Source organism: Chenopodium album, chromosome 21 (assembly GCF_948465745.1).
Source record: "Chenopodium album chromosome 21, dcCheAlbu1.1, whole genome shotgun sequence".
Taxonomy (NCBI): Eukaryota; Viridiplantae; Streptophyta; class Magnoliopsida; order Caryophyllales; family Amaranthaceae; genus Chenopodium; species Chenopodium album.
The window spans coordinates 44,081-71,592 of NC_137854.1; the positions used below are offsets into that span (position 1 = coordinate 44,081).

Below are 27,512 nucleotides of genomic sequence, written 5' to 3' on the forward strand. Positions count from 1 at the left end.
ATAATGTATGTGTATATATATTGAAGTAATAAGAGGTTCACATTAAAATAACATGTATTATATAAATCTGGAGTACAGCGAAACATTTACTTATTTTAAAATAATATATATATATATATATATATATATATATATATATATATATATATATATATATATATATATATATATATATATATATATATATAATAGGTTCACATTAAAATAACATGAATTTTATAAATCCGGAATACAGCGAAAAGGATCAATGTTGAAAAAAATTAATAAATAGTAAATAACTTGCCAATATAAAATAATATTTACTTATTTTAAAATAACATAAATTTTTAAACTTGGAGTACCACTCCAGGAGTAGCATAGAATTTGCGTACTTTTCTACATGTTTTAGCACACCTTATAAGCACACAGTATTAGGAGGTGGTAAAGAGTGATTTTATCAACATAAATTAATATCAGGATTAGTAAATGGTTAAGTATCATGTGCAAAACTTAATTTGTCTGTTTATAGTATATAATGAAGAAGAAATATTTTTAAAAATGTTGCCTAATCTTTTGTTCTTATGTATCCCAAGATTCGTAACATTCAAAAGTAGAAGGTGATGAAGTGCAGTAATGTTGTGTATCCCAAGATTCGTAATATTCAAAAGTATAAGGTGATGAAGTGCAGTAAAGTTGTAGAAGATACAGAAAAACTTAAAATTCAATGCTCAAAAACCATCCAGAAAAATGGTTTTAACAGACAAAAACACACCGAAAAGCGTTGAGATCGTTATCCACGTGTCGGTAATTGATCCCTTATATGTACACGCTATCAATCCATTTGATTAAACACTAACCAATAACAGCCCATTTATTGTACCTATAAATATTAACGTAAATACAAAGCCTAAGACTAAGATGGAGAGGGAGCAGAATAATTAAGATATAAGAGGATGTCCAGTGAAGCTCAGCCACCGGAGATGGAAGCTCCGGCAACTGATTCAAAGCCTAAGCCTAAGATGGGGAGGAAGCAGAAGAATACACGTCCTTGTCATCCTCCTTACTTAGAGGTACACTTTTTTTTTTTTTTTTAATGTGATTAATTTTGTATGAATTACAATTGGTGTATTCCAAGTATTAATTGATAAAATGTAATGTTGCAGATGATAAAGGAAGCAATCGTTGGTCTGAATGAAAAGGGAGGATCGAGCACCTACGCCATCGCCAAATACATGGAGCAGAAACACAAGGCACTGCTCCCTTCAAACTTCAGGAAGATTGTGGGTCTTGAGCTCAAGAAATCTGTTTCCAAGGGCAATTTGATTAAAATCAAAGCCTCCTACAAGCTTTCTCAGGCCCTCAAAAAGACCAAGGCTGCAAGAGCTAACGCAGCCAAATCAAAGCTTCCTGCTTCTACTACTGCTACGACGACTACTACTACTAAGAGGTGGAGGAGGAAGCCCAAGTCTAGAGCCGTGAGCAAGATTGATAACCCCCCCAAGTCTACTCCTACTTCTAATTCTACTCCTAGTCTTACTGTTAGGAGGAGTAAGAGGTCCGCCAAACCCAAGCTGCTCAAATCGATCAAGTCTCTCAAGTCCAACAAGGCTTAGTCTCTTCGCTTTAATGTTATTATGCTGCAGTAGTTGTACATAGTTTTAGTCAGTGCTGATGATATGGAGACCTTATGTAATTATGCAAATAAATAACTTCATTTTCATTGTCTTTTTTGCTTCTTCTGTATGTCTCAACTTTAACAAAATGATTTTTTGAATGCTCAATATATTTGGATCCGTTAATTGCCCCATTTCAGTTAATATTAACAAGATTTGCCTCTCGCTAACTAGTTTGACTAATTGATTATATTATCAAGTTGTAAAAGTCTGACATGAGGTAAGCTCCATGTTTTAGAGAAAATGATTCGGTAAAAAATACTGCCTTTGTTTCACAATGATTTTCACTTAGAATGTACATATTTGCCAGTACATTGCTTTGACCATGAATATCTTTAATTGCATATAAATTAGTAATATATATAACGAATTTATGGGGTGAAAATAGAAGTAAGGGTCGAACGAAAAACAGAACTTCTTATGCGGTGGGAGTTCTCGAGAGAAGGTTGGGTGAGATTGAATACTGACGGAGCTTCGAAAGGAGGAGCTGGAGGCGTAATCAGAGGTGATCAGGGAGATTTATTTCAGCTGTTTGCGACTAATTGCGGAATTTGCTCGAGTACTAAAGCTGAATTCCTAGGTGTCTTGAGAGATTTGGCCATAGATTGGAATGGCGGCCATCGAAGAGTCCAAGTCACTGTTGATTCTAGCACAAAAGTGTGAATGTTGGTGGAACCTACTCCTTCCAACTCCCCTTTTTATCATCTGATCTGAAAATGCAATACGCTAATTTCTAGACTGGATTAAAAAGTCACAATTGAACAGTGTTATAGCGTGTGGCAGACTGGCTAACTAATTTTGGAGTAGCTTCATCCCAGAAATTAGTTCTCTTTGAGGCGGTCTCGGAGGACCTTCGTGCCGTTTTATTAGAGGACTTTGGTGACGTCACGAGGCCTAGGATGATCTCTAATCCAGCTTAGACCGAGTGTTAGTTTGAGATAGTACTGTAGCTTAGTTGTTTCTTATTTCTGTTGCTTTGTTTTTGTTTAATTTGTGCTTTGATTTGTTTTTCTTCTAGTTTCTAGTTTCTAGTTCGGTTCTATCTTTGGAGCTTGCCCCTCGTGATCACCAAAAAAAAAAAACGATTGAATATTGATAAAAATATTCATTGCGATGAATTAAAGACACAACATGACTGTTATATTTTATACTCCCTCCGTCCCAAAAAGAACGACCCATTTGGCTAAAACTTTGTCCCAAAAAGAATGACCCATTTGCATTAAAACACCCACCAATTTGCTACAATATGTGCAAAATTAGCTTCTCCATATAAAAATTTGATTTTCCATGTTATTTTATTACTTTCTCTCTCTATTTTTTTACAAACCCCATGTAAATTTATCTTTCCAATATACTTTTACTTCTTTTTACTTAACTTCCTTAATACCCGCGTAATCAATCCAAATGGGTCGTTCTTTTTGGGACGGAGGGAGTACTATTAAGAGTAATTGAGAATATTCACACATCGATCTAATAAATAGTGTCAATATTCCAAATGAAAAGATTATTGTAAAATGTGAGGAGTAATTATTTTAATCAACTTTGATGGAGTAGTCGTTTTTCCTCACACCACTTGCATATATCTCTAACTCTAAACTTCTTACAACCGACATATTCTAAATCCTCAACCAAACATTTCCTATTGTTAATTTCACCTATCAATCTTGTTTCGATCTTAGTATCTTACAGACCAATTTTTTTTTTACGAATCCGCCACTTATAGAGTTTTAAATCAATACATAGGATAAAGAAAGGTGGTACGAGTGTATTTTAATGATTATTATAAAAAGAAAGTGTAGGCCTAACTTGGTCAACTCTTCCATCATAATCTCTTTCTGGATCACTTAGTTACTTTAATTTCGTTCTTGACATCACATTCCAGGCCATAAAAGTTTAACGTGAGATACTTTTGTTTGTTTCTCACAATCACATTTTCAACCGAAACTGTGTTTAACTCCTTTTATTTGTCCTCCATCTGATAGTATTGAAGTTTGACAATATAATGGCCTGCTTAAACATTCAAAACTTACACCAGTCCACTTAATTGGTTACATGTTAAGTTCATGAATAAACTTAATTAAATGTGAGAAGAAGTGTTCTCCCACATTTAACGAATGTAAAAGTGAAGGAAAAGCGTTGGGATGTTTATCTCACTTGGATTTATAAAGCGAACTCTCATGACGGATGCAGCCAGTCCCATTATTTAACTTTACCCATATTGTTTCCACACGTTTCACTAAATCGGCCATTTGATTTATTGATTATGACTAATGTGTTTTTAATTATTTTCCAAGGTGCCAACCTTTCTATTCCAAATGGCTTATTTAGCTACAAGATTCACATGACATAAATACATTCATAATCCATTCATAAGGTTGAAGTGACAGTGTAAATTATGTGATTAGACAATGAGAAAATAGTGGAAAATAAGAAATGATGTTTGCCACATCGCTCTTTTGATAAGATTTCAAGATTAGTTGTATGGTTGGTCGTAGAATTGGAAGTTGTCAATTATTTTATGTATCCGTCCTATTTATTCACCTCATATTCACTTTTTTTTTCAAGAATTAAGTTTAAATAAAGGATAAAAGTTAAATTTTGTCAAAAAGGATATAAGTTAAGTGAGAAGTTTTTTGAAAAATAATTCCAACAAGTTATTGTTGGAATACTTGCTTCAAATTGTTAGTGGTCAGCAAATCCTAATATATATAGGAATATGATATCCTAATTTAAGTACATGAGTAATTAGTTTGTGTGAGAAGTTTAAATAAGTTCTAATAAGTTTAGATAAGTACAAATATATAAATATTAACTTAAATTTTATGGAGGTACAAGAAAACTAGTTGTATTTGATTTGCATGAATTAAGATTTTTTATTTAATTAAGTAGAAGAGAAAAACTTGCATTTTGTGGGACGGAAAGAACTTTCAACTTTCAATAGCTTGCACTTGAAATGTATTTCGCAACCAAGTAACTTCACTACTTATCATTAATGTCTACAAGACAAGCGCACAATATTTTTAATCCGATTCTACATAGGCAATAATATGAAAATATAGCTTTATTTCAGTGCACAAACGTAAAATAATCATGAAACCAACATAAATACGAAAATCGAGCAGCAGTCAGCACATTAGAGAAATAAATCTTCTAGTATTGATACAAGTAATTTATTTCATGATAAATATATATATATATATATATATATATATATATATATATATATACACACGGTCCATGCTTTATATATATATATACACGGTCCATGCTTCATGCTTGGCTTAGTCCTCCCACTGGGGGAAGAGGGTTGTTGTCTTATACGAAGTACTAGCTTCTTCGTATGAAAAAGACAAGCATGCCAAACATAAACCACATTTGTGCACAGCACGCTAGACAATCAATGGGGCCCATTTTTACGATCCAACAATTTTCCTTTTTTTTTTTTTTTTTTTTTTTTTTTTAGAGAGAAGTTTTGTGTTTCCAAATCCATGTTTGCTAGCTGCCTAGCCTTGAGCTTTCAATTCAATTTTACTAAGAAAAAAGAGAAAATTGTGAAAAAGGATCTTTTAAGTGGTCAACTTTTTGAAAAATGACCTTTTAAGTGAAAACTTGTGAAAAAAGGACCTTTTAAGTTGTATTTTGTTTGTATGGGGTACTTGGATGAGCTTACATGATGGTCAACGCCGGGGCTTTGGGGTTGACTATCACGTATTAGTCACGTGTCTTTTTTACAAAAGAAAAAACTTAAAAATTTCCCTCATTTCTCGACCTAACCCTTTCATATAGTATTCTTACGGAGGTCGGGAAAGGAGGGAAATTTAAAAGGTCCTTTTTCACAAGTTTTCACTTAAAAGGTCATTTTTCAAAAAGTCGACCATTTAAAAGGTCCTTTTTCGCAACTTAAAAGGTCCTTTTTCACAATTTAAAAGGTCCTTTTTCAAAAAGTCGGTCATTTTCTCCTATAACCTATATGCTATATCTATGTGGACTATGTCGATCCCTGTAGCAAGCTACATATTTACGTATCATGTATGCATAATTAGTGAATTTTACAATAAGAATTCGCATTACATCCGTATACATTTTTACATGCATTATCTGGCCACTACACTTATAGAATCGCATAAAATTAAAGATGTGGATGTAAAGTATTTCTATTTTGCGGCTATTAGATGATATCCTGATTCAATTTGTCGAATATGCATATGCCAATATTATCACTATCAGCAGAGCTTGAAGTACTTGTGAAACCACTTATTAACTTGCCTGCATCAATGACCTCCTCTTCCCTCTCATCACCTCCATGCAAGAGCAACAATGCCTCTAAATCAGAGGTATGGCTAAAGCTCGAAAGATGGCGATTAAGAGATTGATCGTGGTCGTCGGGTGTTTTAGGATCTTGACTTAGTTGTGAAGCCACGAATTGGTCTAATTCTCTCCAATCTGTCACCTTGGCCGCCTTATTCATATTATTAATCTCACCAATAGTACTATTATTGCTGTTGTTTTGAGAGACAAGAGAGATGGTTCGCTTAGTAGACAAGGGGCTTTCAAGTTGAGGGAGTTGTAGGAAAGTATCAGTAATAAATGAGTAGTTAGCCGCCAATAATGCTTCAGATTCAATTTCTTGCTTGCATAGCAATTTCTTTGGGAAGAAGCTGTTTCTGTTTGTATGATTATGGGTTATTATTGGATCCATCACACCACTTGCAGCTTCATTGTCATACACATAGCTCGACTCCCATCCCTCCATGTTCTTCGATTGCATGCTTGCTTTCTTCCTGAATGCTCGACATACTACCCAACCTTCTTCCTATATGAGTCAAACGGGAATAACTGTTAGTGGCATAAATATACTTTAGGAAACATGATTCACTTTTTGTCATTTTTTGTCTTTGGATGTCTCTTCATTTTGCTTTTATTTGCTTTCAACTGCTTGTATAAGCTTATTAAGTGTGCGCTTAAGTCATGAGAAAGATTAAATAGTCAAAACGCGGTTAAGAAAGTTATACATATAAGAAATAGTTCTCATGAGAGTCTTCCCATATATATATATACATATAAAATAGGAGAAGTAATTGTTAAAAAAAAAAGGTAAATGTAATGCACAAAAAACACAACTGCAAAAAGAAAGTTATATATAACATATAACATAAAGAAACGGGGGAAATCTATAAGCAAGTTATACTTGCCTGAGGAAGTCCACTCTCGTCAGATTCGAGTCGATATTCATGCATGATCCAATCTGTTTTTTGGCCATTGGGAGCCCTTCCTTTGTAAAATACTAGGGTTTTTCTCATACCTATGAGCTTGCTCTTATCGTACACCGCTTTGTCTCTTCCTGTGGCCTTCCAAAACCCTGCCATGGTGGCTCGATTCGTCCTTGTTCCTGTTGGATACTTTTTATCCTTGTGGCTGAAGAAGTACCACTCGTTCTGCTCCTCATATCCGATCCGACATCTATCTGCACTCCCATTACACATGAATGATATCATCAGTTTTTGTTTTTATTTTTTTAGATAGGCGATCGAATTGCACCAATTTATTATTCATGTAGTGATTATGAACCATCTGCTCTACTTGATCTGATCTTGATCGAAGAAATATCACTTAGGTTTGGAGTAAATCTATACTTGTCGTAAATATAATAAGAGTACAAAAAAGATATTGCTTGTATTCCAGTAAACAGTAAATCTTACAAAGGATGGAGAAATTAATTAGAAGGAAGATAATGAATGAAATTTACCTTGGAGATCCCAAGGCTCAATCCTGTATAAATCGATGTCTCGGATGACATCAAGATCGATCTTTTGAGAGGCAACCTTCTTCTTGAGATAATAACCCACAAGTTCTTCATCAGTCGGATGGAATCGAAATCCAGGCGGAACACATGATTCCAAGGTATCCATTATATTATGTTTAAACAGTAAGCTAGCTAGCTTAAATTAGCCAAGAGTATAAAAAAGTTGAGCTTAGAACTTCAACTCTGCATAAATTTTCAAAACCAAAACACATTTAACATACATACGTTTGAGAAGTTGAGAGTGTAAAGACGAAATTGACATAAATGAATGAAGTCTAGAAGGGGAGGAATGATATAATGAACAATACTAATGAAACGGGTGACAAGTGTACGTTTTCAGGGGTTAATCATCATCTCATTTGGTGGTAACCATATTTCCCTCACTGGCTTCACCTCATATGTAGTTAAAACTTTCCTTTATATACTACGTTCACCTCTTAATGCTTTTTACGTTTTTCACTTTCATGTATTTTTTTTTTCTTTTTATTATTTCATTTTTAATTAATTTGATTATGACCTTGTTACACTTTTATCTCCTTACCTTACTTTTTTTTTTGCCACCTACTTACTTTCACCCATTTGCAGGTTTCCCCTCACTTTGACATGTACTCTCTGTCTTTTTTTTTAATTTATGAGCAAATGGTTACCGTAATACGAAGTAGTTATTAATATATGAAGGTTTTTTTGCTGCAAAGTAAAAAACCTTAAATGAAGTAGTTGTTCTTGATAGAGTATAAAACATATCCCTGGCCCTCAACCATCAATTTAAGCTTTTGGTTGAATTGGTCCGCTAACATGGTATCAAGAGCCAACGTGACACAAAGGTCACGGGTTCGAATCTCATCCACCCCCCACTTTCAAGTGGAATATTAAGCGTTGGGTATGAGGGAGGCCCATGCTGCATCCACACTTCTAGCCCAAACGGGCTCTCGTGTGAGGGGGCGTGATAGAGTATAAAACATATTCCTAGGCCTCAACCATCAGTTTAAGCTTTTGGTTGAATTGGTCCACTAACAGTTCTCATTATCAATTCTAAGTGTAATATATATAGTTTGTTTATATATACATTATATATAATACAAGTAAATGAAGTAGTAGTAAGGGCTTGTTTTTTTCAGCTTATTTTCAGTTCAGTTCAGCTCCAATAAGGTTCAGTTCAATTATTATCTTAATTTCCTTGTCTCATAAAATATTCAGTTCAGTTTAGTTCAATTCAGTTTCAATAAGTTCAGTTCAGTCAGAACAGACCCTAAGGGCCTGTACTGTTCTCTTACGTTGAAGTTCAGCTCAGTTCAGTTCAGTTCAGTTCAGTTCAGTTCAGTTCAGTTCAGCTCCGCTCCTAATTTCCTTCCCTTATAAAATATTCAGTTCAGTTCAGCTGAATTCAGTCAATGAGAACAAGCCATAACTAGTAATACGGTGCCAAAAAATAAATAAAAAAATTGGTGTGTCGTGGACTCGTGGAGTGGTTTCCTACAATTTCTAGGTATCCGCCTATCCCTAGGGACCCTATCTGCAGTGTAAAGTACTGAGAAATAATAAGGTCGGAAAGAGAATTATTCACTACTAGGTGCTAGGTCTAATTTATTTGTTATTATTATCGGTGTTTAAAAGATAAGTTTTTTTAAAAAAGAAAAACGGAATGATGATCTATGAAGGAGGGGAGGGGAGGGTAATTAATTAAGTTGTACCTGCTATGAAGCAAGGGAGAGGAGGATAACGGGACAGGCGGCAAACAGGTTTTGTGCTAATCATGCTGTCTTGTGTACAAGGAATGCTTGAAATGATGCATCAAAACAAACGCCGTTTTCATTACACTTTACTGTACATTTATTTAATTCATATACATATATTGCTTAGCCTAATATTTTATATAGAGTATGTCATAATATAAGGCGCGCTAATTAGTCTAATAATTTATATATTAGTATTATAGATTTATAGTAATTGGTACACTAGCTACTTTAGTACTTTTTATAAAATTAATGTATGTCACGTAGTATTTAATTAATTTGAGAGAATTTGTAGCTAGGTGCCTAGACAATACGTTTAGATAAAAGAATGAAATTATGAATGAAATATGATTCCTATCATATCATGAAGTTATAATATATACCTGTTGGGTTATGGTTTCTCTCTGCTGGTTCATTCAGCAACACGGTACGTACATTGATGAAGCTTAGATTGAATAGTAATCCAAGTTTTGAGGCTGATCGAGTGAGAACTGATTGACTGAGAGTCTGAGAGACAGGGGGAGTAGAGAGAGTGTGTCGATCTATCAAAAAAAAAAAAAAATAGAGAAAGAAAGAAAGGAAAATTGAAGAAGGGAGACTGGATAGGACCGCTTCTTATGCGCATGGTTTCACGCTTGTCCCTAGCTTTTCGTTGCTGACGTCACCTTCCTTTTTCCTCCAATATCACTCCATAATCACCCAATTAAGAAGGGTGTCAATTTAGGTTAACGGTTTGGTTTCAGGTTGGGTTCATGGATTTCAAGTTAAAACATTTTCAAATGACTTGTGGGTTCGTCTCGGAGGTTTAAAATTTACCAAATCAGTTCGATTTGATTTTTATTATAGTATTTCGGATTCTATTGGGTTGGGTCTTCATCATTGGGTCGGGTTGTTATCGGTTCAATTCAAAATCAATTCGGGTTACATCGGATCGGTTTGAAAACAGATTTAGCCAGTTTAAAGCGGGTCTCGGTTCAAATTAAATTGGGTCGTGTTATTATCGGCTCAGGTCATAATTGATTTGGGTTGAACTAGATTGGTATGAGAACGTTTATACACAATTTGAAGCAGGTTTCAATTCGAATCAAACTGGGTTGGGTCATTATCAAGTCAAGTTAACAAATAATGGGTAGGAACGGGTTGAGGCATCAAAATCATGTCAAGTCTTAAACAATTGGGTTGATTAGGTAACAAATTAGAACAAGTCGAGGGGGTAATAAACACGCTGGGTTAATTGGATAACAACTTAGAATTAGTTGGGTCTTAAAATCATGATTAATAAGGGTCTTAAACAAGTGAGTTCATCAAATATTTATTTTTTGGTGCAAAGGAGGGCCAAGCCCATCATCAAATATTTATTAAGTTGAAACGAGTCGTTTTACTCGAGTCATAATCGGTCGTCATCATCAGTTTAATAATGGTCGTGAATTTCAAACGGCTGTTAAAATCGTTAGCAATTCTACATTTACCGATGGATTAACCCGATCGTTGGTAAAAAAAGTGTCATTTGGTTATCTTTTATAATTGGAAACTTTTTTTTCTAATTATTACCAAAAAAAAAACAAACAAAAAAAAAAAATCTCTCTTCTCATGTCCTCACCCAAACCCAATACACTTTTTTATTTTTATTTTTTTCTCTTACATTCATTACTTTACAATAAATTATTAACCCATTATTAATATTATTATATTTTTTTTTTACATTTTTCAATACTCCAACTACTCCCACTTATCTCATAATTTATTTAAGTCAATTAAATTGTCTAAAATTATGTATTGGTCAAAAGTTCACACTTAAAAAAACGGAGGAAAATTAATTTCTTTGACCCAATTAAGGCTTTGTTTGGTTGCAATGGGAAATAACTTCCCATGGTAATTTACAATTCATGGGAAGTTATTTCACTTATGCAATTTCTGGGAAATTAATCTAACTTCAAACTTCCTCCATTTTGCACTTTTTTAGTTAATCAAACAACTCACCAGGTTCTCAAAAAAAAAAAGAAAAAAAAAAAAAAAAAAAAACTCACCTCTTTTGCAATTCCTTAACCAAACAACACCTAATATTAATTGTTCCACTCTTTCTTCCTAGTTAAACTTTAAAAATATTAGCCACTTTTTAAAAAAAATTTATAATTATTACGGAGTATTACCTAGAGTTTCAAATACCAAAAAAAATGATTCATAGACAAGTTTAATGGAGAAGGAGCTGTGAATCTGTGATAGAAAGCGAAGTTACAAAAAAAAAAAAAAAAAAAAAAATTATACGTTTCGTAGTCAATGGAAATCAGACGTGGCAAATCATAATTGGTAGATGGGAACACAACTTTACTTAGAAGATAAAACTAGTCAATAGTGTGGGCCCTTCCGTTAGCTACTTTCCATAAAGATACGGAATACTCCTGGCCTCCGTACCTAAATACGAGTATTTCTTCCCCTCATTCTTAAAGTGTTTGATATGTATAAATACCGGACCATAAAAACTACATATAAGGGTTTGATTGTTTGAAGTATGATGATGGCGGTGCTTCTCTTTACCTTTAAAAAAAAACACATACTAACTTAGTAAAATATTACGAAATATAAGACCATCTTATATGGTGAGACTCAACTTTGAGTATTGAAATACAAAATGAGTTGCTTTTTTTACCTCATACCCAACCCACTTCTCAATTTAGCAACTTATGTGAAATTTAATTTCCTAATGATGAGACTTTCTAAAGTATACTAATGCTACTTTCAATTTATGACCCACCAAATATCCATATTGTAAGTTTTTCAAAAGAAAAAAAAAAATTATAAGATACACTTTTTTTATCAAATGAGACTCATAGTTGAGTATCTAAACTTAGCAACTTTCTTTTAGAGTTGTTAGTTTTAGATACCAACTTATTGGTAATTTGGTATCCTTTGCAAAAAAATACTCCCGCTCTCCTAAAAAACTCACACAAGTCTTACCATTGGAGATGGTCTAATTGTATGTTTTGTACATCTTCATAATATCTAATTTTATTAGGGAAAAATTCGCAACAATAAACCCACATTTTGCATTTCAAAATAGTCTCACCTTCTAAAAATTTGGGAATAATCCCACCTTTTAGGGGTATCTTCTCAAAACGATCCTTAACTTGTTTGTAGGTAATATATCAGGTAAACTTAACACGTTACATGTTATATTTGGTCCTTAACATTTAATTTTTATAAAATCAGATTATAAAATAATTAAACTTAATTAAGATATAATTAAAAATTAATTAAGAAATAATTTATAAAAAAACCAACCACTCCTCCCACCCCGCCACAACCGGCCCTCCACCCTAATGCCCGCGCCGGAGGCTGTTTTCCCACCATCGGCCGGCACGCAGGCAACTCCTCCTGCCAGCGAGCCCCCTCTCTTTCCCCCGGCCCTCGCCCTTGTTTCTCCTTTATCCCACCACGAAACTGCCACACAACCCACTATGCAACCTGGTCCTAAAAAACTGATCACACTCTTCGTCCCTTAAACCATCACGAACATGTCAGGGTCAGGGTTTATCGGCGGTAACAGGAAAGGGAGGGAGTGTTCGGTGGTAAGGATTGATCGCCGAGGGTGGTTGATTCCGAGAGGCAAGTTAGATGGGAGGGGGCTGTCAGTAGGAGTGAAGGAGGGGAGGGGGTGGCTAAGTGGTGTTGGGTTGGTTTTGTTTTTTTTTTTTTTTTTTTTAAAATAATTTTTTTTTTTTATAATTTAGTTTAATTGTTTATTTGGATAAGTTAGTGTTAAAAAAAATTTTAATTGGCTTAGATGATGAAATAGTTACTCTTGTTATAAGAGGTTGAGGGTTCGATACTTCGATCCTCCTTATCCTTACATTTTTATGTGGAGTAATGTTGGTTGTTTGGGTGATCTGGCACTGTTTGAATGATGATGTGGTGTCATGAGATGTTGGGAAGATGACGTAGCGCAACAAAAAAGGGACTACGTGACGCGCCGGCACATCAACATTCTTAAGAACGCCATTTAATTTTAGGGTTAGGATCCAATGAGAAGGATCTTAAAATAAGAAGGATGAGAAAGAATCTTAGCCATCCATATAAAGTAATCTAACGGCTGGGATTAAAATAAGAAAGTTCTTTTATTTTGTCTCCCTCACCAAACCTCTACTGCATATCAGTATATTTATACGAAGTAGAGTTATGAGGATGTTTTCCGTAGCGAGGTCCCATTGATTCGCACTATTGCCTATAATCAAGCCCACTGTCGTCCTCAATTTTTCACTCTCCTTCACTTTCAACTATCACTCTGCAGCTTTTCTCTCTTCTCCTTCCACAAGCTTTCTCTATCTAAGAATTATAAAGTCTTTGTTTTATTTATCAATTAATTGCAATATAATAATTGTAATTGATCATTAACATTTGGTTGCTTAATTATATAGCTGCAGCAATTTTGTTGAGGTTACATATTTTTAGATCTAATTTCAAGTTCTGCTCAAATCGTGATTAGTTTTTTTTTTTTTTTTTTTTTTCCAACCAATCAAAATATATGCACATTCTATATAAACATAATGCACAATTGATCTTAAAATTATGCATATTCAAAGTTTATAAAAAATATGCAAATTTTGCCATGAAAATATGCACATAGCTAGAATTATATGAACATATCATTGCTAGACTAGTAGTTCTGTCATACGCGTTCGATTGCATTGGATTAAGAATGATATGGTATATATATAATATTCTGGCAAACCAAATATTATGCACATTTAGTATAAAATATATGCCATAAAATCCTTCTCATTTAACCCTAATTCTATATATATATATATATATATAGGAAGGCTCATGTAAGAACCCTCCACTATATAAGAACTCAATCTTATATAAGAACCAATCTCAACCCTTTATTAGTTTTGATCTAACCATCTAAAATGATCCTTTAGTAATGGTATTTCTGTAATTTTGACAATTTCGTATTTAGAACATAGAAAAAAAAATTAGAACATAGAAAAAAAATTTAGAACATAAGCAGAAAATTTTAGAATATAAGAAAAATAATTTAAAAGATAGCAAAAATTTAGAACATAAACAACTAAAATGTTAGAACATAAGAAAAATAATTTAGAACATAAGTTGAAAAAATAATTAATAACATAATCTGAAAAAAAATAATTTAGAACATAAGCTGAAAAAATAATTTAGAACATAGGAACAAATTTAGAACATAATTTAAAAAACAAAGAACATTATTAAAAAAAATTTGGAACATAAGTAGAAAAAACTTAGAAAATAGGAAAAACTTTAGAATATAAGCTGAAAAAATAATTTAGAACATAGAAAAAAACTTAGAACATAAGCTGAAAAAAAAAATTTAGAACATAATCTAAAAAAAAAATTTAGAACATTATTGGAAAAAAAAGAACATAAGTAAGAAAATTTTTAGAATATAGGAAAAACTTTAGAATATAAATTGAAAAAAATTTAGAACATAGGAAAAAGTTTAGAACATAATTAATGTTCTTACATAAAAAAGGGTTCTTATATAAGGTGGAGTTCTTACCGGATCCCTCCCATATATATATATATATATATATATATATATATATCTCCAATTTTATACACATAAGAATTACAATGCTTCTTCTGTTCTATTAATATTGCAACAAGGAGGAAATTACGCATCCCAAAGCACAAATATCTATAATTGTGTAAATGTAAAAATTATAAAAAGTTGATATTGTGAAAGTATTTTATGAGACGTATTCAATAAGATCCCACATGACTATATTTTGCTTAGTGTATAAATTTATAATATATGGTCAAACAAGAGTAATAAATAGTGCAAAAAAGTCCATTATTACAATATTAATAGAATGGAGGAAGTATAAAATTTGATATTCCAAAGAGGAGGGTTTTGAACCTTTTGGTTCAGCGTAAGCAGCAAAAGGAGATCACATAGGGGTCCCACACAGGATCTCAACGCTTTTAGACAAGCTGATATTGACATCTCTCCAAACTCTTGACATTTTTAACTCTTAATTGCTATTAATGGAGCTACAATCTCAAATAACTACTTTAATGTTCTTTTTTAACTCTAGGTTTATGTGGTTGATATATTGGAGGTTGGTGAACGGAGAAATCAATTAATTTACTCTCTTATTGGCGTTTTCTAAATCAATGAGTTTTAACAAAAACTCTTCAATTACACTCCTTCTATCGTGAGTCACAATCCCTTCCCTCGCTAAAAATTTTTACACTCATTTTGGCTGCACATAGGTAGACTTGGCAAATGGGTAATTTGGATCGGGTTACTTTTGGGTTAGCTAACATTCGAGTTGGGTATGGGCCGGGTCGGGTCAGTTCAGGTTTCGGGTCACCTTCGAATCAGGTATCGGGTCTGGTCAATTTCGGGTCAGGTATGTTCAGATCGGGTCAAGACGTTAAGTATGTTCGGGTCATATTCGAGTCAGGTTAAAATCTGGTCGGGTCATATTCGGGTTGTTTCATTTGTATATCAAGCTTAAATCAATAATTTTATATGGAGTATATATATTTTGTTATTGTCATAATAAAAACTATCAATTCAATTTATGAGCTTAGTTACGGTTGAAGATGAACAATTTGAGTTATTTTTTGTACAAGACATTTTAAGTTCAATTATAAGGTAATTTTAGTTCGGGATATTTCAGTATCAGGTATATTCGGGTCAATTTTGGGTATCGGATCTGTTCGGGTCAAACACTTTGGGTCAATTTTGGGTGGGGTCAACTTCGTGTAGGGTCAGTTCGGGTGTCAGGTCAGGATCGGGTCAACTCAATTTCGGGTTTCGGGTCATTTTCGAGTCAATGTTTTTGGGTCAATTTCGGGTCATGGATCGGGTCATTTGGGTTGGGTTATCGGGTCAGGGTCAGGACTGTCAGGTCTACACATAGGGTTAGATACTACTGTAGTACCGTATGAACACTTTATGTACAAGTCCAAGAAATTCTATCTCAAATCATATGACAATAGGAGGGTAGTACTGTATGAACACTTTATGTACAAGTCCAAGAAATTCTATCTCAAATCATATGACAATAGGAGGATAGTTGCTTAACATTATTCTAAAGAGTTTAACTTTCTTATATTTTATTAATTTGAGAAACTTACATGTCCATCGACCGTTGTAACAGGTCCATTGCAATGGTTTTTTACCATATTGTAATGATTTTTAGTGGTTGCATTCAACTTGCTTGTTTATGTTGTAGTGTTTTATACTTATTTTATTTTAACCAATCACGTGCAGTGGTAACATGTGTCCAAATAACCTGTTATAACAAGTTGGGTGACCTCTTGAGACCAATAAAAGTCGAGTTTGGACTTATGATGAGACGAATAAATTTAATTGAAAATTTCATACAAGTTTTTGAAAATTTTGACGTTTGGAAGTTTGTTAGAAGTTTTGGGGCATTTCATTTAGATTATGCATAATACTTATTTTTTACTTACTATTATGTGCACCCAGGTGCAAAAAGACTCTCAATTTGTTGTTACTTCTTTTACTTTGTTTTTGTTTTAAATGTAATTTTTGACATAAGATCTTTACAATATATTAAAAAGAGTTGGTTTCAAAAAAAAAAATATATTAAAAAGAGTTAGAATCAGTAATGAAAGAAATTAAACGTAGTCCTTCTAGCAAGATCAATAAAAAATAAGAATAAAATTAGAAGGCTAGCTAGCTAATAATTTACTTCCTACTTCGTATATATTAGCTATACTTCAAAAGATAACTCTTTGATTGTTTCAACGGAATTTGTACCCGTGACCTTTGTGTCACGCTGGCTCTGATACCATGTTAGAGGACCAATTCAACCAAAAGCTTAAGCTGATGGTTGAGGCCCAGGAATATGTTTTATACTCTATCAAAATTCATTTATCTAGAAAATTATTTTCTCATTTTCTATTGTCTGGTTTGTAAAATTGTTAATGGTGAAAGATCATTTACCCAATGCTGAGAAATAGATTATTCCCACGAGTTGAAAAGATTTTTTTTTTTTTTTTTTTTTTTTTTTTTTTTTTCGGTTTAGTGTTGAGGTGAAGTGGTGACTGGTGACTGGTGAGTGCCTGAGTGGAGTTATGATTGGTAGGAGGTTAAGAAGAAGCTTCATCTTTACCAAAAGGATGTATGGATGATGGATCCATCTTCTATCATCTTATGCATCTTATTAATTATGTGCATTGGCCCCCTCCATCTCACCCCCGTGTTCTTAAGACTTAACAAATATTTACAATTATTTATAGCGCGTAGGAATTGCCTTTAATTATTCAAAATAATAATGATTAAAAAAAAAAAAAAAGCAATTGCATGGGACCATATAATTGACCCTATATATCTAGGTTTAAATTTTCTATGTAAAGCTCAAGTAAAGGGCGTTTTTGACTTTAGCTTTTAGTGGTTTGACTAAATTAAAATAGTATATTCAATAAAATTTTTTTAAGTATTTGACAATATAGTGGTAGGAGTGGTGTTTAATGTTAAAGATAATTTTTTTTTGAAAATATTACATAGCTATTAGTATTTCATTAGTTGTACGAGTAGTTTTTAAGGACAGTTTTGCAATGGTTACAAGCCTATGATAAAATTATAGCCATTATAAAAACGAAAACTACACCATCGATTAATATTATGTAAATAAGGGTCATTGATTTAAGTTGACCAAAAAAAAACACACCCAAAAAAATTCTTTAACTATTTTTCCTTTATCCTCTAAAAACTAAACTACTATCTTTTATATACTTTATATTTTGTAATATTATTGTCAAAAATATTTAACAAACGTGCATTGCACGGGATTTAACCTAGTATATATATATATTAGTAAATTAATCAAGTTAAAACCATTATGTGAAGAGTGAAAAGTCAAAGTAGAACACGTATTAAAACACAAAGAGAAAACATTTTAAAACTGTATATATAAATAGAAAAACATTATACTCGTATTATACTCGTATTATGGGACAAAGAGAGTATGTGGGTTAAAAATGACTAACTTATCAAATTATTACGGCAATTCAAAAATAAAAGACGACCTTGAGTAATGCGGGTAATTGCATCTTGCAATAGTGCCTTGTTTCATGATATTTGAGCAAACGTGACTACGTGAGGGTTTCAAATTCCAAAGTGTTTTCCTTTTAAAATGGTCATGATGTTAAAAAACCAAATGGTAGTGCAGGTAAGTAAATCATTTACATTTACATTTACATACTCCATTCATCACAACAATTAATTCGCATACTCCATATTGTTTGTTGGTAACTTTTCTGGAGCATTTATATGGAATTACAAATCGACATTTGTGAATCATATGATATAAAGTTCACTTTCTGAGTTTCTTCAAAAAAAAAAAAAAAAAAAAAAAAATCACTTTAGGATATCAACAATATTAGCTAATAACTTTTTTTTTTGGACAAAGAGAACTAAAAAGCGTTGCTTCGTTTCTTCTTTTAGCTAATAGCACTTGAACAACATAATTGCAATGTTTTAGATTTTAAGCATAAAACTTGGAAGCTTTTTCATCGTATGCCAATTTTATTATGACTAAAATTTATATATACATTCAGGTGTACCGTGCATCCAACTAACCTAAGATTAGTTTTTATTTTTTTATTGATGATTAAATGAAAAACAACCATTGAATTAAGGTAAGAATAAAATACTCATGGGTGAACCATTAATCCAATTGTATATAACCATCTCTCTTATTTTTATACCCAAACCAAAGACATAACTCAACAAATTTAATTTTATGAAGTTGTTATTTTTTGGAGAGCAAGGAACGATAGGCGATACTACATATTGATCTAATCTAGAGTACGTATTTGATGTGAATTTAATGATTAATTAAGTGTTAATAGAGTATAAATTAAGTGTTAAATTTGATCGATATCCAATTTGTGATAGGAGACTTTACATTAAACTATTCACTAAGTTTTGAAAAATGCTCATTTTTCATGCATGCATTCTGTTTATTTGTAATGTTGTTTAATACAAGTAACTTGTAACCTTGTAGAGAGGTAGGAGTTGTAGGCTTGTAGCTAAGGAAAAAAGGTGTACAAATGAGCAAAAGGTACTTGTACTTTTCAATGTATAACTTATTATTGTATTAATAAAATTACCGGTACAAATAGAAAAAAGTTAACATTATCTTACAAAGTTAGCTACTTCTTATAAGGAGTATAACTTGAACTTAATTACTCCCTCCGTGTTTTAATAATAATAATAATAATAATAATAATAATAATAATAATAGTAGGGTGAGCATTTCAAAAGATGTCCTAGCAGCAAATAGCAAATGGCAAATCATAAATCGCAAATCGCAAATGCCTTGGGAATAATTTTACCAAAGCTTGTGATTATTCAACACCAAAATGTACATGTCAGCGGTACAAAGTACATGTCTATATTTACAATTAGCTAGAGAAGTATATCAATGATTGCCATCCATAAAAGTTTTCTTACAAGGGACGGCTAAGATTTTGCTACTAAATGATTTCCTCCGCACCTGGGTTGTCGCTAAGTTAAGGCCAAAAACTTCCTTAGGCACCTGGGGTTCATTCAACCGAACCAGTTTAGCTACAATTTTGGCACTTTCCAAGATATGGTCCATATCTACGGTATTGGCCCAAAGGAGATGAGCAAGTTGTGAGCTCCGCCTTTTGCTATCCAAGTTGATGCCCCATCTCACATGCAGATCCATTCTCTCTTGGCTAGAGAACCTTCGCTTCATTAGCTTGGTCAACATTTTCCTCTCTTTATGGAGAGACCGTCTACTGCTTCAAAACAACAGTGTTAGCTTATCATTCCAAATTCTCCCTTTACCCCTTCCCCTAACACACACACAGAAAATGAGCCCACTTTTTCTATGGATAGGCTAGCAGTGAGACTTCAGAGTGGTTTTAAGATTTACAAGATCTCACAAATCATATCTGGCCAAACACCATACATTATTAATCAACAATCTCCTAACATAAGCAGGCCACACAAATGGAAAGAAAATTTGCAGTGAATCCTGCGCAAATATGGTGGTGAAGGCGTCTACATAATGCTCATTGTGTATGCAATAAACATCACACCTAAAACCAAAGAGCATGAAGACTAACTCCGATCCAATAAACATAATAGCTATAATTAAGATGATGTTATGTTCATTAAAGTTCATGTTCTTTTATCTATTATTTTTTTTTTGTTTTTTTTGAATAGTCATGTTCTTTTATTTTAGTCTTCACGTGCTTTGGTTTTACCCTTGATGTTCATCGGATGTATAGTGTGTACGTTTTGCATACGCCTTGACCATCCCTACTAATCCATATTGTTTTTAATATATCACATCCATTAACATCAATCAATCAAAGCCTTAACCCCATAAGTGGGGTCGGCACAGCCATTGACATAATTCACATAAATAAGGTAGAATGGCATCATATCCAAATTACCATTAAATGTCACCTACTTCCTCATTCTATAAGTAATGCTATAATAGTAAGTACTAGTTTTAATACAGAGTATAGAAAGTAATGCAAGTTAAGAATTGGAACCTCAGACATGGATTCCTGAGCTCAAAGCACCAAATTTTGGATAGTCATACCTTGAACCAGGCGTAAGTTGGCGACCATCTAAGACAATAGAATTGCCCCAAGAAAATGCATCGTTTATGCACGAGAGCCTTCGGCGTTCTACTTCCATGTAAATTGTGTCTGCTTGATCGCCCTTTATAAAAAGAAGGAAAACATATGTTCTGTGTACTAATAAAATGTTGTAGGAATCCCAGAGATCAATTATCTCCCTCTGTAGTCTCTTAACATCTGCAGACCAAGGAGAACTATCACACAAATCATCTTTAGGATTCAAACCAGAATCTTTCAAGTTTTTGATAGAGTTGTTTGCCTTCTGAAAAGCATCCTCCACCTGAAACAGATATAATCGGTTAAGAGAAAGATTGTGAACATCGAAGGTACAGCTAGAAAGTAAACTGCAGATCAATTTCCACGATAAACACCAGTACATCACCAAAATTCTAAACGATCACTAATGAAATACAAATTGAGCACAAGAGAGGAGGTAAAATCTGAAATATTACCTAAAATTTTCGAAATTGAACTTGATCCATAGACTTGGCCCTGACAACTTCTTTTTTGATTGAAACAGATGTATGGTTCTCAGTTTTAACTATGTGATTGGATACCTTAACATCTGCAACTTGAGTTTCATCAAGACCCATATCTCCAATAGAAATCTGAGGTAATTTATAGTCATTATTATTATTCAGTGCAGAAAGCTTCCCGTTACTATCCTCGAGTGTGAAAACCTCTCCATCTCCACTCTCATATTTTATCTTATACTTGACCTCGACTAGTGATGATGGAGATGAGATACTTACATCATTGGATTGAGAACTATTCTCTATACCATTCAAACTCTGAATTTTAGGCACACCATTCATGCTATCCAACTCACTGTCTTCTTTTAGCTCCTTGTCTTTGCAACTATCATTCACACGACCCAATAGAAATAATGATTTTCTTACCTCTTCCCGAGCCCATAAATTACCAAGTACATTTTTCAGATTCTATGCAATGAACTTCCTTGCAGTGTTTTTCCAAATTATTATGAATTTGTTCCCCAACTGCCTCCGGAGCTTGTTGTGGATTAATGTCATCATAGTAGGAGGTTGTCTCTGCAATTCGCTCAGAGACGTGGTGTTGATAAGTTTTATAGGAGTTGGGGGTTTTCTCTGTAGTTCCCTCAGAGACGTGGTACTGATCAAATTCATGGGAGTTGGGGGTTTTCTCTGCAGTCCCCACAGAGACGTGGTACTGCTCAAAGTCATAGGAGTCGGGGGTTTTCTCTACAATTCCTTCAGCAACGTGGTACTGATCAAATTCATAGGAGTTGGGAGTTTTCTCTCCATTTTTTCAGAAACTTGGTACGGATCAAATTTGACAAAGTCGGGGGATTGGGATTCATGTCCAACAGAAACATGCTGGAGACATATTTCAAAAGTATTAGAGGTTTCCTCTCCAATTTCCTCAGCCATGTGGTGCAGATCAATTTCAAAGGAGTTTGATGCTTGCCCCCCTATTTCCTTGGATACTCTATTTTGATCAGCTTCTGGAAAGTCATTTGTTTGTTCTTCAAATCCTTTGGGAACTTGAGGATGGTCATTTCCAATGACAACAGTAGTCTGGATATGCATGGCCAGGGAGGCATCAATAGGTTTCTCAATAAAAACCCCTTCAAACGAGCTGCTTGGGGAGTTATTTTCATCAATATCAGAAACTGAATAGTTTTCATCATAACTAAGTCTACTCTGTCTATCTGGAGACTCAAGGGGGTCGAAAGTCAGAGAATGGGCACTTAAGGAGTTAGGATCCACCATTGCAGTCGTAAAGGAAGAGGAATGTTCTGAAGCTTGTAGAACATGCAGCTTAGGGTACGAAGAATCTTCCTCCTGCATGAAAATAACAAGACTAAGCAAACAAAGAACTTAAAAGTTTTTATCCTGTTTGATGATATCTTTGGAGTTAAAAAACTTCAAATTCTCTTACAAATGGTCTTTGTTCTCTAACCCCATGCTGCAAGTTTTGAATCTGTGATAGAGCGAGGTCCAGCTGCACAGTTAGCTCTTTTACTCTTCTCTCTAACTAAATTACAGAAAGAAAACAAAATCAGTTAATGAACATTGGACAATAGATCAGATGAGTTAATTCTAGGAGAATAATATAGGTCCCAAGTCACTACTTTAGTGATATACATCTATACATGCATGTTGCGCACACGGATGTAACTTAGCACAAGCACCATGTATAATTTGAAATGAAATTTACAGATACCTATGGCCAGTTCATTAAAAACTTTTTCCCTAGAAATGCAAGTAAGATGCTCAAATATTTACCATATATTAGGTTAAAATAAATAAGAAAGCCTAAAATTCACATCAGAGAGCTTAAAAGTTAAAACTAACTTGATCTAAACAGCAAACCATTATTCTGACTTGTGTGATACTGGGATAAAGACAGGCACGTGGATTTGCATGGCGGGGCTCATGGAGACTGGATAGAGGCGGTGATTAGGGAAAGTGGAGAGATGGAAGCTCCAGATGTGGGTGGTTGTGAGGGGAATAAGTAGTCAATAGGGTGGTTGTAATGTTTATGTGCTTTTTTTTTTTAATCTCTTATAAACGGAATAATTTATCACAATTAATTGGCCATAAATGTCAGCAAGTCAAGGCCTAAGTGGTTAAAACATGTAATATCAGATGGGAGTTTTCATGTTCAAGACTCACAAACTCCAACTAGCTCATATGAAGAGTTAGAAAAGATTTATCAACCAATTGTTTTGACACATAGAAAACCATAGGGAAAATGACGTAGATGAGAATATGAGATTTAATTCCCATGTCTTGCATAACACCCTCCAAGACTTTAACTAACTAAGCTAGATGGCAAATATAGATGATAGCAATTGTTGTATCTAATGTTGTGGTGCTATGTCATAGTCAAGTGCATGGTACCACATGGTGAATAATTGTGGAGTAACACTGGTACTCAAACATGCTTATAATGTGAGTGCATTGTTCACAGATTTCAGTTTGGCTCGTACTGCTAACACAGTTCATATCCAATGTCTTAAAAACAATAATTTTTTCTCTCTTGCGTGGCTGGATCATTAAAAAAAAATACCTCATCTATTTTATAGTCTTTTTCACTCAACTGGTCAGTAGCATCAGATTTGGTAGAGGGGCTTGCATTCCTTAACTCACTCTCAAGTCTCGCTAATTCTCTTTGCAAGTGCTTCATCAAGGCTTTGTCAAACATGACAACATTGACACGTGCATCAGTAGTAACTTCTTTTGCACAACTTGCAAAAAGGAGTGTGTTTCTTGATTGTTCAACATAACTACGTGCAGGACTCATGGTACATATGAGGGCAGTTTTAGCATTGCTTCCCAGAGAGGATTGCAGAATGCAGGTGAGCTTAGAGTCTCGGTAAGGAATATGACCAGTTTGTCCCTTGCTGTACATGAAGTATATGATGTATATCAGTAACAGACTTGTAATCATATATTGAGTGACTCTTGCCTTGTTCAAGCAAAGAAAAAAAATCATAAAGGACAGTATAGTGGAAGTATTATGAGACCTGCCATGCACCATAATAGCAACAAAGAGCAGACCAAAAAAAAACTAGGAAAAACAAAAGGGTAGTAATTAAGCTAGTAACAGAAGAAATGCAACAGGATAGAGAGAGCAAAAAGTGAAAATGCTCTACGCCAAGAAATATCTGCAATCCGACATGTAACAGTTAAGGCGAAGTGGAAAACAATAGATTCTACTCTTTTAATGTTGTCTGAAGGATCATCAGTGAAAAAACTAGTAAAATTGGAGTTTACAATTGCCACTTGAAAGAAAAATATGAGATAGGAGGTTAAGAACTGTACACAAGAGCAAAGGGTGAACATCACTAGTAAATAAACAGAAGGGGGAAAAAACAATAAGAAATAATCTGCCAAGTAAACCAGAATAGCTCTAAGAAGTAGATTAAAACCACCTCAGTTTGCGAATAACTGTTCCCAACGTTAACAAACTACGATTTATGTGTGATCCTTCCTTTAACCTTGATCCAGCAGATAACGCTTGTGATGCACGCTCACTTCCCGCAAGATCAACAAAATTCTGCAGACAGGTAAAAGAGCATCAAAAGAGAGGCATGATCTATTATCACTGCATAGAAGCTACCGCCCCAACCATGTGTTTAATTGGTTCAACATAACAAATCTTACCAAAGTAGCTGCAAGGGTGCTACAATTGGTTAGGCCTAAATACTCACGATTTGAGCTTTCAATTGTCTGCAAAAACCAAGAATGATTGATCAAATGAGATTAGCTTGAAAATTGGTTCCTCTTTCATTCACCCTAATCCATTCTTTGAGTAAGTTTAGGAGCCAATAACATTTTGTCAGTCACTAAATCATTTTCTAGCCCGTATTTTGATGAGAAACATACCAATCTAAGAATTTGGTGAGATTGCGAGCTTACTTCATTCAGAAAAGTTTATCCTATCTGTCTTTGTGCTGCAAATATAAAAGGAGGTGCTTATATAGTCTCCAATATTTAATGAAAACACGTCATTTAGGACATCAGCTTTCCGTACCTTCACACATGGCAAGAAGTTCTTTGAAGTGGCTCCAGTCACGCAGAACCTCTTCCGTAAGTTTTTCAACCACCGTACCTCTCTGTAAGGGAAAATGTGACAAATTGCAAACCCGAATAATGAAGAGGGAGGTCTCATCCACTCAATATACTACTTTATTTGAAGTAATAAATATATGTATTCTAGTCAGATAATAAGAAATATCACCTCTGGGTCATCCAAAAGGCGAAGGGGACTGTTATCTGCTGTGAGGAGGTCCCTAACTGATTCATTGTAAATCTCCATAGCAGAGAACCTCAAGTGGAAGTCTCTTTCTTTGTGCTACAAGGATACATGCATCTATAAGTGGAGAGTTGAAATTGGGTCAGGTAGCTTAAAAAGTAGTGGTGTTTTCACCTTGTATATGTAGTTAAAAATGTCCTCCATAGTATATTCTGTAATCCCAGACATGGTAAATGTTTTACCACTGCTTGTTTGACCATATGCAAAAACACTTGCTGCAAAATCAGGATTTTTGAACATGGTAAATAACAAGGTTTACAAGTAAAGTTGCTGACAAATGAGTAAGATGATGAGCTCACAGTTGATGCCACTGAGACCTGAAAGAACAACCGCTTTAGCTCCTTCCTCATACACCTGCCTTGTGGAGGAATCAGACCTGACCACCCTGTCTAAATCAAAAGTAATAGCCAGTATAAGGATGATCAGCAGAGCATCTGTAGAACGTATATCCACATAAAACCATTGATTTTATATAGAAAACACTTATCAACTTGAATAGGCTGGGTTCAAATCCGAAACTCATTACAATGTTGTTTTTCTATGCATTGAGATATCAAATGCATGGAAATTCCCTAGTAATATTCACAAAATACAAATAAATATAAAAAAGAAGGCGGGCAGAAAGCAGGATTGATGAAATATGAATACCAAATGTAAAGGAATTTGGATAGAGTGATCGCTCAGGAGATAAATTGTTGTTGTTGTAAACAATAGTGGTATGATCGATGCATTCCCAATCTAGTGGCTCGTTCCTAAAAGTTTTCTTGTGATTCAAAGGTCGCAAACGAACGGACACCAAGATCCTCTCCTGGGCCGGGTCGGGGCAGGTGGAGGCTTGTTCAGCATCAGCACTAGCCATCCTATCAATATCAATGTGTTGGGTGTAAACAAATAATCAAGACTCAAAATTAACAATGTAGTACACTAGTAGTCCAAACTCAATTATCACCTCCTACAGTCCACAGATCAATGGAGCACAACTACTTCCTTGATTCCTTCCCACCTTTTTACTTTGTAATTCCCAAAGATAATTCCCACTTTTGTCTGTCTATCAAACATTAGAACAATAAAAATGGCATATGGTCTGCTGTGTACTAGCGCAACACATGGGCTCCATCATCTTGTCGTTTCACAAAGATAATTAATCTATACATTTAACAAAGTCTGCGAGTATAATATAGCAATTGAAACAAGTAACGGCGCAACTTTGGAGTTTAGCTGATATCATATACTCTACTCTCTAATACAGTACGAGTAATTATTGATGAGAAACGGCATGTATTGTATAATTAATTACTAATTAGGTACTGTAATTAGAAGACAAAAACAATACTACTATCCGTATTACTATTCGGGCAGAATAAGTACGTACCTAACTCCACAATATTCTCTCTCCTCCTTGTCGGCATTAAATCATCATCGACTTCAATTTAATTCTGGGATCCAAGATCCAATGCTTGCACCGACACTTTTCAAGATGGGTCAATACCAGATGCTACAACCAAAACCAAATGCAGATAAAATTTACAAGGTTGTAGACTTGTAGCAAAGTGAAACTGAGAGATTTTCTCCTATTTGAGTTGGTTGGGCGGGTAGAGTGTCCCTCCATTCTCTCTCTCTGTCTCACTGTTGCTACTTCGCTCCTGTGATTTTCATTCATCTTCTCTGTAATTTACTTTACCGCGCGCTTCTAAATTACAATACTACCCCCTCTTATAAAATACGAAGTAGAGTACTACTCCATACTCCATTAGGAATTGGGACCACATTAATTTATTTTTCCCCTTTATTATGTTTGACCAGCAAATACTGCCAATTCTGATACAATCACCCCATGTGCATTTAGAGCAAGTTTAGCTCCAAGTCTTAAGACTTGGATGT

At 34.1% G+C, this 27,512-nt stretch overlaps 2 protein-coding genes and 1 pseudogene across 4 annotated transcripts; 1 reads left to right on the plus strand and 2 right to left on the minus strand.

The window, feature by feature from the left end:
* The first annotated feature begins 317 nt into the window (after nt 1–317).
* LOC145601979 (histone H1-like) lies at nt 318–1,780 on the plus strand. Its single transcript, XM_081658077.1, has 2 exons — nt 318–1,049; nt 1,143–1,780. The coding sequence occupies exons 1-2, from the start codon at nt 933–935 to the stop codon at nt 1,590–1,592; spliced, it is 567 nt and encodes a 188-aa protein (XP_081514203.1). The 5' UTR covers nt 318–932; the 3' UTR covers nt 1,593–1,780.
* A 3,915-nt stretch (nt 1,781–5,695) lies between these two features.
* On the minus strand, nt 5,696–9,865 carry LOC145601568 (NAC domain-containing protein 37-like). 2 transcript variants are annotated; one of them, XM_081657608.1, is made up of 4 exons: nt 9,572–9,865; nt 7,399–7,477; nt 6,845–7,116; nt 5,696–6,465 (listed from the first exon to the last, which is right to left on the minus strand). In XM_081657608.1, exons 1-4 carry the CDS (start codon nt 9,602–9,604, stop codon nt 5,821–5,823), a joined length of 1,029 nt encoding a protein of 342 aa, XP_081513734.1. In that variant the 5' UTR covers nt 9,605–9,865; the 3' UTR covers nt 5,696–5,820. The 2 variants fall into 2 exon arrangements, with proteins under 2 accessions (XP_081513734.1, XP_081513733.1); XM_081657607.1 differs by having other exon boundaries at nt 7,399–7,638.
* Nucleotides 9,866–19,513: 9,648 nt separating this feature from the next.
* On the minus strand, nt 19,514–27,278 carry LOC145601770 (kinesin-like protein KIN-7E; annotated as a pseudogene). Its single transcript, XR_014104436.1, has 14 exons — nt 27,004–27,278; nt 26,280–26,491; nt 25,931–26,020; nt 25,746–25,846; nt 25,557–25,670; nt 25,350–25,431; nt 25,202–25,269; nt 24,980–25,045; nt 24,748–24,872; nt 23,883–24,216; nt 22,749–22,844; nt 21,281–22,651; nt 20,789–21,108; nt 19,514–19,973 (listed from the first exon to the last, which is right to left on the minus strand). The product of XR_014104436.1 is annotated as a kinesin-like protein KIN-7E (transcript).
* Between the last annotated feature and the right edge of the window lie 234 nt (nt 27,279–27,512).